At 38.5% G+C, this 11,812-nt stretch overlaps 1 protein-coding gene across 2 annotated transcripts; it reads left to right on the top strand.

Annotated features, from left to right (window-relative positions):
* LOC109241702 lies at positions 1,887-7,665 on the top strand. Of its 2 annotated transcripts, none has more exons than XM_019408470.1 (8): positions 1,887-2,388; positions 3,163-3,386; positions 3,510-3,574; positions 5,050-5,271; positions 5,393-5,519; positions 6,075-6,394; positions 6,741-6,885; positions 6,951-7,665. In XM_019408470.1, exons 1-8 carry the CDS (start codon positions 2,151-2,153, stop codon positions 7,188-7,190), a joined length of 1,581 nt encoding a protein of 526 aa, XP_019264015.1. In that variant the 5' UTR covers positions 1,887-2,150; the 3' UTR covers positions 7,191-7,665. The 2 variants fall into 2 exon arrangements, with proteins under 2 accessions (XP_019264015.1, XP_019264019.1); XM_019408474.1 differs by having other exon boundaries at positions 2,306-2,384.

The raw sequence follows: 11,812 nt of genomic DNA, 5'->3' as shown, positions 1-11,812 counted from the left end.
TACCTTACCCCCCCCCCCCCGAGGATCATTCATCCTCGAATGAGGAGTAGAGTCCGACTTAAACGCTTAATATAATAAATCTCTTTTCTCACCTAAGTCAAGACCCTAATTTTTGACTAACTCCCAAATTTTTCAAAAATTTCGGCAGAGTCTCCTTTGTAACTAGGACTATCCACCTGCCAGGGAACTACCNTCTTCATATATAAAGGAAGAGGGTACGTGACCCTCAATTGACTGGAGCTACTTAGATTATAACACATTTTATAACTCGTTACATGTGACGAGAATAATCTTCTAATAATTACTTCTTTTACCACTTACTAACTGCATGGAAGTTTAACTTATTCTGAAGAAGTGGAAGTATTTTCAGGCTTTCTTTTGATCCTTGTTCTCGTTACAAGCATTTCTTCCTAATTTTTTTATTTTGAATGTGTAGGAAAATATAGGTGATGCAATTGGAAATGGTGGCCACAAATCAATTTGAATCATTAAAGTGAATGGTGAAGACCTTTTGAACAAGATGTTTATTTTTGTTGACACTACAAATTTTATTTTGTAGAGGTCTTTGCTAGTGAACTTCTTGAACCAACACTGCTTTATTACTATAGATAGTACACAAAGTGCGTTTATTTTGTTGAAATTTATTTCAAGTATATGCATTTGAATTATTTTTATTCTATTACTTATCATTTAAATTAATATGTGTGTGTATATATATATATATATATATATATATATGTGTGTGTGTGTGTGTGTGTGTGTGTGTGTGTGTGTGTGTGTGTGTGTGTGAGAGAGAGAGAGAGAGAGAGAGAGAGAGAGAACTTGATGCAAACAAATATAGTTTTTTAACCCCAAAATTGTGGCTAATATAAATATTTGAAAAATAACTTTGTAGTGTAGACAAAATTGTCACGCTTAGAAAGTGTGGCCATAGGGATTGTCAATCTGGCATTGTTAGAAGCCACACTTTGTAAGTGTAGCCTATAACGTGACAAAGATCACACTTTATAAGTGTATTCTTATGTCATAAAAGCGTGGCTATATAAGAAAATATAAGTGTGGCCTTTGTACCGTATCTGCCACACTTTTAAAGCGTGGCTTCTAAGGCAACACCTACAAAGCGTGGCCAATAGTCAAAGGTTACGGTACTTTAGGCAACCCCCGAAAAGCGCTGCCTAAAGTCGTAAAGTGTAGCCTTTGCCCAAATGCTATACTTCTTGGCATCTTAGACCACACTTCTCAGGGGTGGTTGTAGGCCTAAAATGCTGTAGTGACGGTTAACTATTGTGGCTTATAGTACTTTTTATGTAATCTTTAAATATTAAATTTTATTTTGTTAAAAAAATTTAAAATTCTGCATCCAAATTCACGTCGAGAAATAGTCAATTCGATCTTCGTTCTCCGAAAAAGTCCGAATGCATTGAAATATAAAGAGTAGTTCTTAGTATTTCAATCGTTTCGGGTTTGTGAATTTCTAACACTAATAAATTTGGGGAAAAATACAAAATTAGCCGAAACTAATTTTATTTGTTAGCCAAAATATATACAAAGTATGTATATTTTAGTATATAATATACATAAATACAAAAATATATTTTGTCGGCTATTATTTTGGGAGGGGGTAAAAACATACATTTCTCAAATTTTACGATTATTTTTCCATGCAACTAAGTTGAATTATAATTAAACTCTCGTGGCTTTGTGATTGAATTTATGTAAATTTATTTCGTTAGTCATTTTTCAAGTATAGTCTACTTTTTATCTTTCAAAAATTATTTCACTATATTAAACAATCTTTTGGTACTTTGCAGCGTAGAACTTTTAGATTCTGTTTTTCATTTCAAATCCTTTTGTTATTTCAAAAATTGGTGAAAGAGGATGACAATTAGAGACAAAGGGCAGATTAGTCAAAATAATTGGAATCTGCACATTGTTTATGGTTCAATTCGGAAACATTTTTCCCCTAAAAGAGATTCCTCTAATTATCCTTTTTCCTTTTCTGGGATAATTTGATAAAGTAAAAAGATATAAATAGAAGAACTGACGCTTATTCTAAGTTCAAGATCATGTTAGCACGTGATCGGATTACCAAAACAACCTGAACGATTAACACAAGCCATTTCTGCATTGTAATTGACCCTTTTTTTTGCATGGGAATTAATATGTCTGCTTCTTCTTCTAATTCTGAATTCAATTCTCCTTCGTACTACTGTTTCAACATAAAGCCTATTTATACACAGATCCTTTTAGCATCTTGCATTGGATTTATTCTTTCAGCGGCTGTGTATTATCGGCTCAAGAATTTCCGAAACCAGAAGATTATTCCACGTATTGATGTTTCGCGTACCGGGCAGGTCCTCAAGTTTGAAAATTTTTCCCATTATGTAGGTAATTATTCTCCCCCGTTTTTCTTTAGTGGTTATTGTTATTGCGTTTCAACTAGTTTCTGGTTCTTATAATGCTGTTATTATTGAATATTGTCTTTTTCTGTCTTTTTCGTTTTCTTGAGCCGAGGATCTAGCGAAAACAATGACTCTACTCCATCGGGGTAGGGCTAAGGTCTGTGTATACTCTACCCTCCCCAGACCCCTTACCTGTAGGATTTTACTGGGTTGTTGTTGTTGTTGTACGTAGATAATTATTCTATTGAAGTCTTGGATCCCCTTTTGGGTTTCTACGTTTCTCTCTTCCATTTTTGGTTAGTGTTATTATATTTAGGATCGTATCTATTGTTGTAGATGTAATTAAGTAATTAAAAGTGTGTTTCTGTAAAAGTTTAAGCTTTTAGATGATGCGGTCACGTAACTTAGCTTTGTATTAGAGCAGGTCTAAGCAAGCCTCACTTCCACCCATTGTCTACTTGAAAAAGAAGCCAGGTCGCACGTGAGAGGCGTGTTAAAGACAAACTTAAGTACTTGATGTGTTCTATTTCCTATATCACTTCTTTTTAGTTTGTTTCAAAATTAATGACATTTTTCGACATTTGAAAACTTTTTAACCATAAAGGTCCAATTTTACGCTTAATGGCAAGCTTTTGTCGCTATGTAATGTCATGAAATGTTTAAGATCACAAATTTTGGTAAGGAAGTTTTCTCTTTCTAACAGCTTTAAGCCTTTCGGCGAGGTGATTTTAAAACTGAACATATATGTATGAATATGCAGCTAGGCAAATGGGATTTGCAGATAGGAGAGAGTGTCCACATATGTGTAAGCTAGCTACTGAGTACATAATAAAATCAGAAGGGTGTGAAGAAGATATGTACAGCTACTTTTCTAATGAACCAGATGCTGATTCGCTGTTTATAAAACTTGTTGAAGAGTTTGAGAGATGCATCCTCAGTTACTTCGCTTTCCATTGGAGTCAGGTTCCATATATGATGAGCCAGGTAAATCCAGTTAATAAGAAGAAATAGATCCATACTTCAGAAATTATAACCTCAAAAAACAAAATTTTAAGTTCGAATTGTTGTTGACGAACTCGCATTCCTTTCCTTTTGGTTATCTTTCAGGTATTGAGTGCTGATCACTTTGAACCCAAAAAGAAGCTCCAAAACATTGTCATGGCTGCTACTAGGTATTAACTGTATTTCGTAATATTTGCTCTTTCATCCTATAGTCAGATTGATGGCCATCATTAACGATTTTCGTTTCTAGGCCTTATCCAAATTTTAGCCAATTGGGAGAAAATTCAAACAATTCTATCTGTAGGATCATATGGTTTAATAGGGGTTTAGGTAGAACCATACATGTTTATTGTGATAGTCTAAATGTAAACACTTAGATGAGGATGTCATGAAATTGTACCTCCTTTTTCTTGTGTTTGGAATAAGTAATGATCATTCCACTACAAAATATATCAATTGTTATGAATCCTCATTTGGATTAGATGCTCCCAATCTGAAGGATGAACAGGAGATCCTATCTAAACTAAGAAGTCCAAAGGTAGTTGTTGGTAATTCCCCAATGTTTCCAAAACATAAGTGTCAAACAATCTGCAACCTTGTCGACTTCCCTGGAATAGTGTGTGTACATGGTCAGATGCATTATTTCTTTCATACATCTTCATTTGAAGAATCATAGCTTTGGTTCCTTTAATTTGATTAGCCTTTACTTTGTCAACAGGTGTAGCGCTAGCTCTTACAGTCAACTTGAATCCGTTGGCACTCCTCTGTGCATTCTGGTTGTCTGCCATTACTGTTACCGTCACACCTTTTGTTTTATGTTCTGGATTTCTCCATGTTACCGTAGTAGCTTTGATTTTCTCCATCCTTTACTTTTCACACTATTCTAGAGCTGGTCTGTATAAAATGACTTACGTGAGTTATGAGTTCTAAACGTGTCAATCGAATGTCCAATCCGGTTTTTCAGTTTCCTGTTCATGCTTACAATCAAGCCTTCCGCATTTCTCAATGATAGTTTTTTGTGATAGATTGATCAACTAGAATTTTGGTTTATATATCAACCAATTGAGACATTTCTATCTGGTCGACAAATCTTATGATGTGATACGTGCTTTACTGCAACAGAACTCCAAGCAGTCTTAAGTTAAAGTCATTTTATATAACAAAGAAGATGTTGAATGTTTTATTTTTAATTTTTTGATAGCTTAAGCGAACTTCTAAGGTTACAATACATGGGAATTCACCTCCGCATGAAAACGGAGATTTCAAATAGAAGGTTGTTATGCCAAGTATCATTATTGGTAATTGGCAATTCCCTATGAATTCTAGTCAATTGAAAACAGATTTCATATAGACAAGTCCAGATGTGTTTAGTGTCCATCTGCCTCATCCATGCGCCTAATTTTATTGCTATTATGGTAAGATATGATGCTGGTCAACTTTTGGATAATATTCCAGATATTGACATTTATGAATTCCTTAGCTAAGATATTATACAATTTTATGTAATCCCTAGCTGGTCTGAAGTGCTTCAAATCAGTACTAGCTTAGCATCATGGCTTCCAATAAAATCATACTGTTCTCTTTCTTTTGCTGAACTTGGTAGATATTACTAACGATTCATCTTGTTCTTTTGTGTGTTATAAAGGGAACAAAGATTTGAAAGGGTGACAAAGAATCTGAAGGTTGCAAGAGTTCTTACTACCTTAGTTGAGGAGATGAAAGCGATAGGACTTGTTTCTTCAGATGATTCACAGTGCACAGATGTGATGGTCCCAATGGCTCACAAAGATAGAAGCCCTGTCCTCCTCTTTATGGGTGGTGGCATGGGTGCTGGGAAAAGCACCGTACTCAAGGACATTCTCAAAGAGTAAGAATGTCGTTATTTGCGAGTGTACATACATATGTGTGTGTAAGATTCTAATGAAATGGAGGTGATAAATCATTATGTGAAAGATACTAATGCAGTGACTGCCAAAATTTGCATGCAGACCATTCTGGATTGGAGCTGCAGCTAATGTTGTTGTGATAGAAGCAGATGCCTTCAAAGAATCAGATGTTATTTACAAAGCTCTTAGCTCTAGGGGACATCATGACATGCTGCAAACTGCTGAACTGGTTATTATATTCTTCTTAACCCCCACCCCCACCCCCACCTTCCCATTACCCCTAACCCCTTTGAAAAGTTACGCATAAAGAGTTGCATCTCTGTGCTAACCCGAGGTCTAATGCCCGGTCTACCTGTTGAATGTGGCATAGGGAGAGAAAATCATGTGAATTAATCCAAATGCTATATCTGCTGCAAAGCATTCATTAGTTGATTTGGAGCAAAATCTTGTCTCATAGATAACTAGCTAGGCCGGCAGCTAGGTCCAAAGTGGTATGCTACTGCTATGGTGCCGATATATTCAGTACATTAGCGCAGTTATCAAACATGCAGGCTGACCATCTACATAATTCCACATTGAGAAGAAAGATGTGTACCTCCTGCAAATTATTCTATAAATTATTATGAGTAAAGGAGTCTTTTAATAATATGGCTAACAATTACTGGAGACCAATTCTAAATAATATTTCGTCTAAAACATTTGGAGGACTTAGGTCCTTTTTTATAATATTTATGTTTTTGAATTCTTTTGGTTATTTAAGAAGTAAATTTCATGCAATTTGCAGGTACATCAGTCATCAACAGATGCAGCATCATCCCTGCTTGTAACAGCACTCAATGAAGGAAGGGATGTGATCATGGATGGCACGCTGTCATGGATACCCTTTGTAGTGCAGACAATAACCATGGCTAGAAATGTTCACCGGCGCCGCTACCGCATGGGGCCCGGTTACAAAATAGAGGACGATGGAAGTGCTACTGAAAACTACTGGGAACAGATTGATGAAGAACAAGAAACTGATGGAACTAGAAAGAGAAGACCTTATAGAATAGAATTGGTTGGAGTTGTCTGTGATGCTTATTTAGCTGTCGTTAGAGGCATAAGGTAAGCAAAAGATCTAACTAATGCGTGAATCATAGTCATAAAGCGCTGAAGGAACGCTAGGCAATTTCTTCCCATCTGCATAAGTTTTGGTGGGAAGAGTTACTTGGTACCTGTGTGGTGGTAGTAGGCATATTCTGCGCGTACAGGCTGACCCGGATAACACAACTATCCGCCAAAAGAAAAATGAACCAGTGGTCAAGAAAACTTACGTGGTGACTGAAGAAAAAGAAAGATAAAGAATCTTGATATGAAAATGGAGAAGAATTACTATTAACATATGTACTCCAGTAAAAACAGACAAATCTGCTCATTCTGCTAGCATTAAGTTTGTTTGTATTGTTTACAGGAGAGCTATCATGTGTAGGAGAGCTGTTCGGGTAAACTCACAACTTAAATCACACAAGAGATTTGCTAGAGCATTCAATACATACTGTCAGCTAGTGGATAATGCAAGGTTATATTCCACTAATACTTTGGAAGGCCCCCCTAAGGTACAACTAATAAGTTTTCACATCTATAATTTGTTGCATATATACTAACAAGGAGTATTCAAAAGTTGATAGGATGGAAGGATAGAGACAAGACATTGTTGGTGGACCGTGATGAGATAGATGTACTGGAAATGGTAGGGAGGTTGAACGAAGGAGCTGACTCCATATATGAACTTTACAGGAACCCTCATCCAGCTTATCAATCTGGCTCAGTTTGGAAAGATATTGTCATGTCACCTTCTAGATTGAACATTCAGAAGGAACTCAAGTATTCTATTCAAAAAGTTGAAAGAATGAAAGCCTGAGTTAATAATGATTCTTCAAAGCCTTCCTCTTTGTACAACTGTTACATGTATCTTCAGATAAGTATTCATCACAAATGTGATATCAACCTTCAGTATTTTTTTTTTTTGCATGTGAAGAGGGGGACTCTAATGCCCCGGTGAGGAGATGCAAGAGGTTGGCCATAGCGGGGCAGAGGAGAGGTAGAGAGAGGCCTAGAAAATAATGGGGAGAGGTGATTAGGCAAGACATGGCACTACTTCAGCTAACCGAGGACATGACCCTCGATAGGGAGGTATGGAGGTCGAGAATTAGGGTTGTGGGTTGACAGGTAGTCGAGAGCCTCTTCTAGTCGTACTAGTAGTAGTGGTACTAGTCCTTTATTCTCGTACTCCGAGTTCCATGTAGTTAGACGATGTGGCACTATTGTCGATAGTTTTCGCACTTCTCTTGTAGCTTCGTATTCCTAATTCCTTTGCTATTACAGGCTGTGCTATTTGTTTCTGTTATCTTATTTACTTGTCATTGTTACTGTTTGTTTATCGCGTCTTTTTCATTGTTCTTGAGCCGATGGTCTATCGGAAACAACCTCTCTTCCTTCATAAGGTAGGGGTAGGGTCTGCGTACACATTATCCTCCCCAAACCGCACTATGTGGAATTGCACTGGGTTTGCTATTGTTGTTGGTTTAACCATCCAGTTTTGACGGTCTCATCGAGTTGTAGGTTTGATATATGTGTAAGAGACCTCATGTAAAGAATATTTGAGTCTTTATTTGTTTATGTGTACCACGTCCTCAATAGTTAATGTATGTTACAGTAATTGGAAATATACATGTCGGATAAAGTTCAAACATCATCCTTAAACTATATATGTACATGACATAACCTCTTCATTTCTGGTTCAATTTGTGGCACATGAAGAAGGGAAAAAAAACAAGAAGAGTTCTGGAGACGGGAAATGGGTTTGCACTATTGTATCGGGTAAAGTATGTTTATATTAAATGATCGCATGAGAAAGTAACACGTGGAACCGAAGACAGAAGTGTAATGACCTGACCGGTCGTTTTGCATTCTAGAACCCCGTTCCCCAAAATAAGACTCCCCGTATGTGCTTTTACTATTTTGTGACTTGCGGGGATTGTTAGTTCGGGTTGAAATCGGAACACTTGGTTCCATGGTTTGGCTTTAAAAGGCTAAGTTTGACTTCAGCCAATGTTTTGAGTAAACGATCTCGGAATCAACATTTGATGGTTCCAATAGGTTTGCATGATGATTTCGGACTGGGGCGTATGTTCGGATTAGGTTTTGGACGACCAGGGAGCGTTTCGGGGCCTAATAGTGAAAGTTGGCTCTTTAAAGGTTTTAAAGTTCTTCAAATTTGGTTTAGAGTAGGTTTTGGTGTTGTCGAGGTGCAGTTGGGATTCCGAGATCAGGAATAGTTCCGTATGGTGATTTAAGACTTGCACGCAAAATTTGATGTCATTCCGAGTAGTTTAAGTATGTTTTGCCACGTTCGGAGTAAGTTTGAAGAACTTAAAAGTTCTTAAGTTGATTCAATTTGGTTTGGGGTGTGATTCTTATTTTTTGATGTTTTATGTGTTCCAAGGGTGCGAGCGAGTGCGTTTTATGATTTCAACCTTGTTGGCATGTTTCGGTGGGGCTCCGGTGTTAATCAGACGAGGCTCGGACCAAGTTGGAACTTGGGAGCACCAACTGAAGCTCCCAGCTTTTGGTGCAATCGCACCTGCGCTTGGCCAGCCGCAGATGCGAGCTCGCAGAAGTGAGCCCCTGACCGCAGAAGCGGCCCAGGTATTGCGGAAGCGCAAGGCAGACCGCACCTGCGTAGGTGCAGGTGCGACGGAGATGATCACATAAGCGGGGACATGTCACAAGTGCGGCACACGCACCGCAGAAGAGGTCTCGCAGAAGCGAGCCGATGGTCGCAGAAGCAAGGGAGCCAACTGAGGGGAGGACCGCATCTGCGAGGCCCTTTTCGCAAATGTGGATTCGCAGAAGCGACCAAACCTCCGCAGGTGCGAAAATCGCAGAAGGTAGAACCTAAATTTAATACGAGACTTAGGCATTTTGAGCTCATTTATTTCATTGCTTGGGCGATTCTTGGAGCTCTTAGAGAGAGGTTTTCACCTAACACTTTGAGGTAAGTAATTTCTAAACAATGTGAGTTAAATACATAGATTATTGGTAGATTTAACATATAAAAATTGTGAAATCATGGGTTTAGATGAAAAACCTATGTTTTGATAAAAATGGAATTTAACCACAAAAATATTTATGGAATTTAATGAAAATCATATATTTGAGTTCATGATGTTATGCGTAACAACTTTCTTCAAATATTTTCGGAATCCGAGTACGTGGGCCCGGGGTGAATTTTAGGAATTCTTCAATTAGGGTTGGGAAATCACTTTAATAGTTAGGATATGAACTTTTGAACATGTATTGACTATTTAATATAACATTTGACTAGTTTCGAGTTGTTTGGCACCGAGTTGAGGGTTTAAAGCACAATTTTGGATTGGAAAGTAAGCTTTGAGACGAGTTAAGTCTCTTTTCTAACCTTGTAAGAGGGAATTAACCCCATATGTGAATTGGATTAATATATGCTTCTACTTGTGGGGGCTATGTACGCACGAGGTGACGAGAGTTCGTACATAGCTACTAATTATGCATATGTTCGGATAGTTTAGGACCCAAATCATGTGATACTTGCGATGTTTGCAGCCTACTTTAACTTAAATGCTTAAATCATATTGGAACATGATAAAGGAATTGTAAAAGATCAAAATTCATTTACTTGAGTTTTGGACAAGTTACTTGACCGTTAATGAGAAATGATGTTTCCTTGAATATTTGCCTCTTAATAATCTTTGGAATCAGTTGTTTATAAAGTATTTTCTCTTCTTGTGGAGCGGGCCGAACGCCTCGGTAATATAATAGATGCATCTATGGTTCGTGCCCTTCGACCCTCGGCAGTGCATAATTTATATATCTGTATGTTGGATTGGGCCGTACGACCTCGGCATAATTCGTGCGTAATAAATTCTTGGAGCCCAATTATAATTGATATTGTTTCATTGGCTTGAGAGATTAATTTGTTAAATGATACAAATTAATTTGGGATTTACTATTAGTGAAAGAGTTGTTTATTTATTTTTTTGTTATTGAGTTTTGAGCTGTATTTATATAATCCATGCTTAATTATAATTTCGGTATTTTATTGTTAGCCCATAGTAAGTGCCGAAGTCGACCCCTCGTCACTACTTCTTCGAGGTTACACTAGATACTTACTGGATACATGTTGTTTATGTACTTACACTACACTTATGCACTAATCGTGAAGGATCTGAGACAGGTGCATCTGGCTATCAGTCCGGCGCGTATCATTGATTTCCATGAGACTCCGCGGTGAGCTACCTTCCGAGCCCATACTGCAGCACTCGAAGTCTTCCTTTTGCTTTTACTTTCTGACTATTTCACTTCAGACGGTAGTTCTGTAGTTCCTTTTGTATATTCTATTAGTAGCTCTTACACTTGTAACACCAGGTCTTGGAAATTATGCTAGCAGACACATGATGATTTTTGGGTTATTTTACTTATCTCATTCGCTCTTAAAATTAGTCATCTCTCATCTTATTAAGTTTTTACTTCCTATTTATGCACTAATTAAAAGTTAGCTATTTTAAGAATATTAAAATAAACAATCATGTGGTTAGTTCACTGTTGGCTTGCCTAGAGGTAGCATTGGGCGCCATCACGACCTATAAAATAAATTGGGTCGTGACTATATGATATCAGAGCACAAGGTTCACGTATGTCTTACAAGTTATGAGCAGGCCTAGTAGAGCCTTGCGGATCGGTGCGGAGACGTCTATGCTTATCTTCGAGAGGCTATAGGGTTTTAGGATATTACTCTTTCTTCATCTCCTATCGTGCAGTTGATGTTATACTAAGTATCTTTCTCTTATTCTCTCACATATGGTGAGAACATGCACATCGGATGTTCCAGACCCGGGAGGAGCTGCTCCCCCTGTGGGTAGAGGCCGAGGTAGAGGTTGGGGAAGGGCACCGGCCCGAGGTAGGGGAAGAGGATGTCCCAGAGTTTCCCCAGCCATGCCACCAGCAGATCTAGTAGAGCATCCCATTATTGAGGAGCAGGGCGAGATGCCTGCAGCAGAGCCAGCCTCAGTAGATTTCATGTCAGCACCAGGCTTCCAGGAGGTCATGGGCCGTATGCCAGTTCATGGATACTATGATCCAGGCCGGTTTATTTCAGTAGATCTAGCCACATCTCAGGCTAGAGGGGGAGCACAAATCCCTATTGCTCAGGCTACTGGGCATGCAGTTGCTGTATATCAGACCCCTTGCACACTACCCGTGGGCGGAACCCAGCCAGTGGCAGTGGCCGTACCTGAGCCCAAACCAGTTGCGGCCGACGAGCCGCAAAAGCTATTGGACAGATGGACTAGACTACACCCTCCTGTCTTCGGGGGTGAGCGACACGAGGATCCCCAAAACTTCATTTATCGGTGCAGGAACAGACTGCACAATATGAGGATATTAGAGATCCACGGGGTGGATTTTACTACTTTCCAGCTGGAGGGCAGGGCTCGTAGATGGTCGCAG

This window comes from Nicotiana attenuata, chromosome 1 (assembly GCF_001879085.1).
Source record: "Nicotiana attenuata strain UT chromosome 1, NIATTr2, whole genome shotgun sequence".
NCBI lineage: Eukaryota > Viridiplantae > Streptophyta > Magnoliopsida > Solanales > Solanaceae > Nicotiana > Nicotiana attenuata.
This window is presented reverse-complemented; position numbering and strand designations above follow the sequence as displayed.

Excerpts from the sequence above, each read along its gene's own strand:
- LOC109241702 (XM_019408470.1), top strand. The coding sequence starts at position 2,151 with ATGGGAATTAATATGTCTGCTTCTTCTTCTAATTCTGAATTCAATTCT. Across the intron at positions 3,387-3,509 it reads TTCCATATATGATGAGCCAG|GTATTGAGTGCTGATCACTT; the intron begins GTAAATCCAGTT and ends GTTATCTTTCAG. Across the intron at positions 5,272-5,392 it reads CTCAAGGACATTCTCAAAGA|ACCATTCTGGATTGGAGCTG; the intron begins GTAAGAATGTCG and ends ATTTGCATGCAG.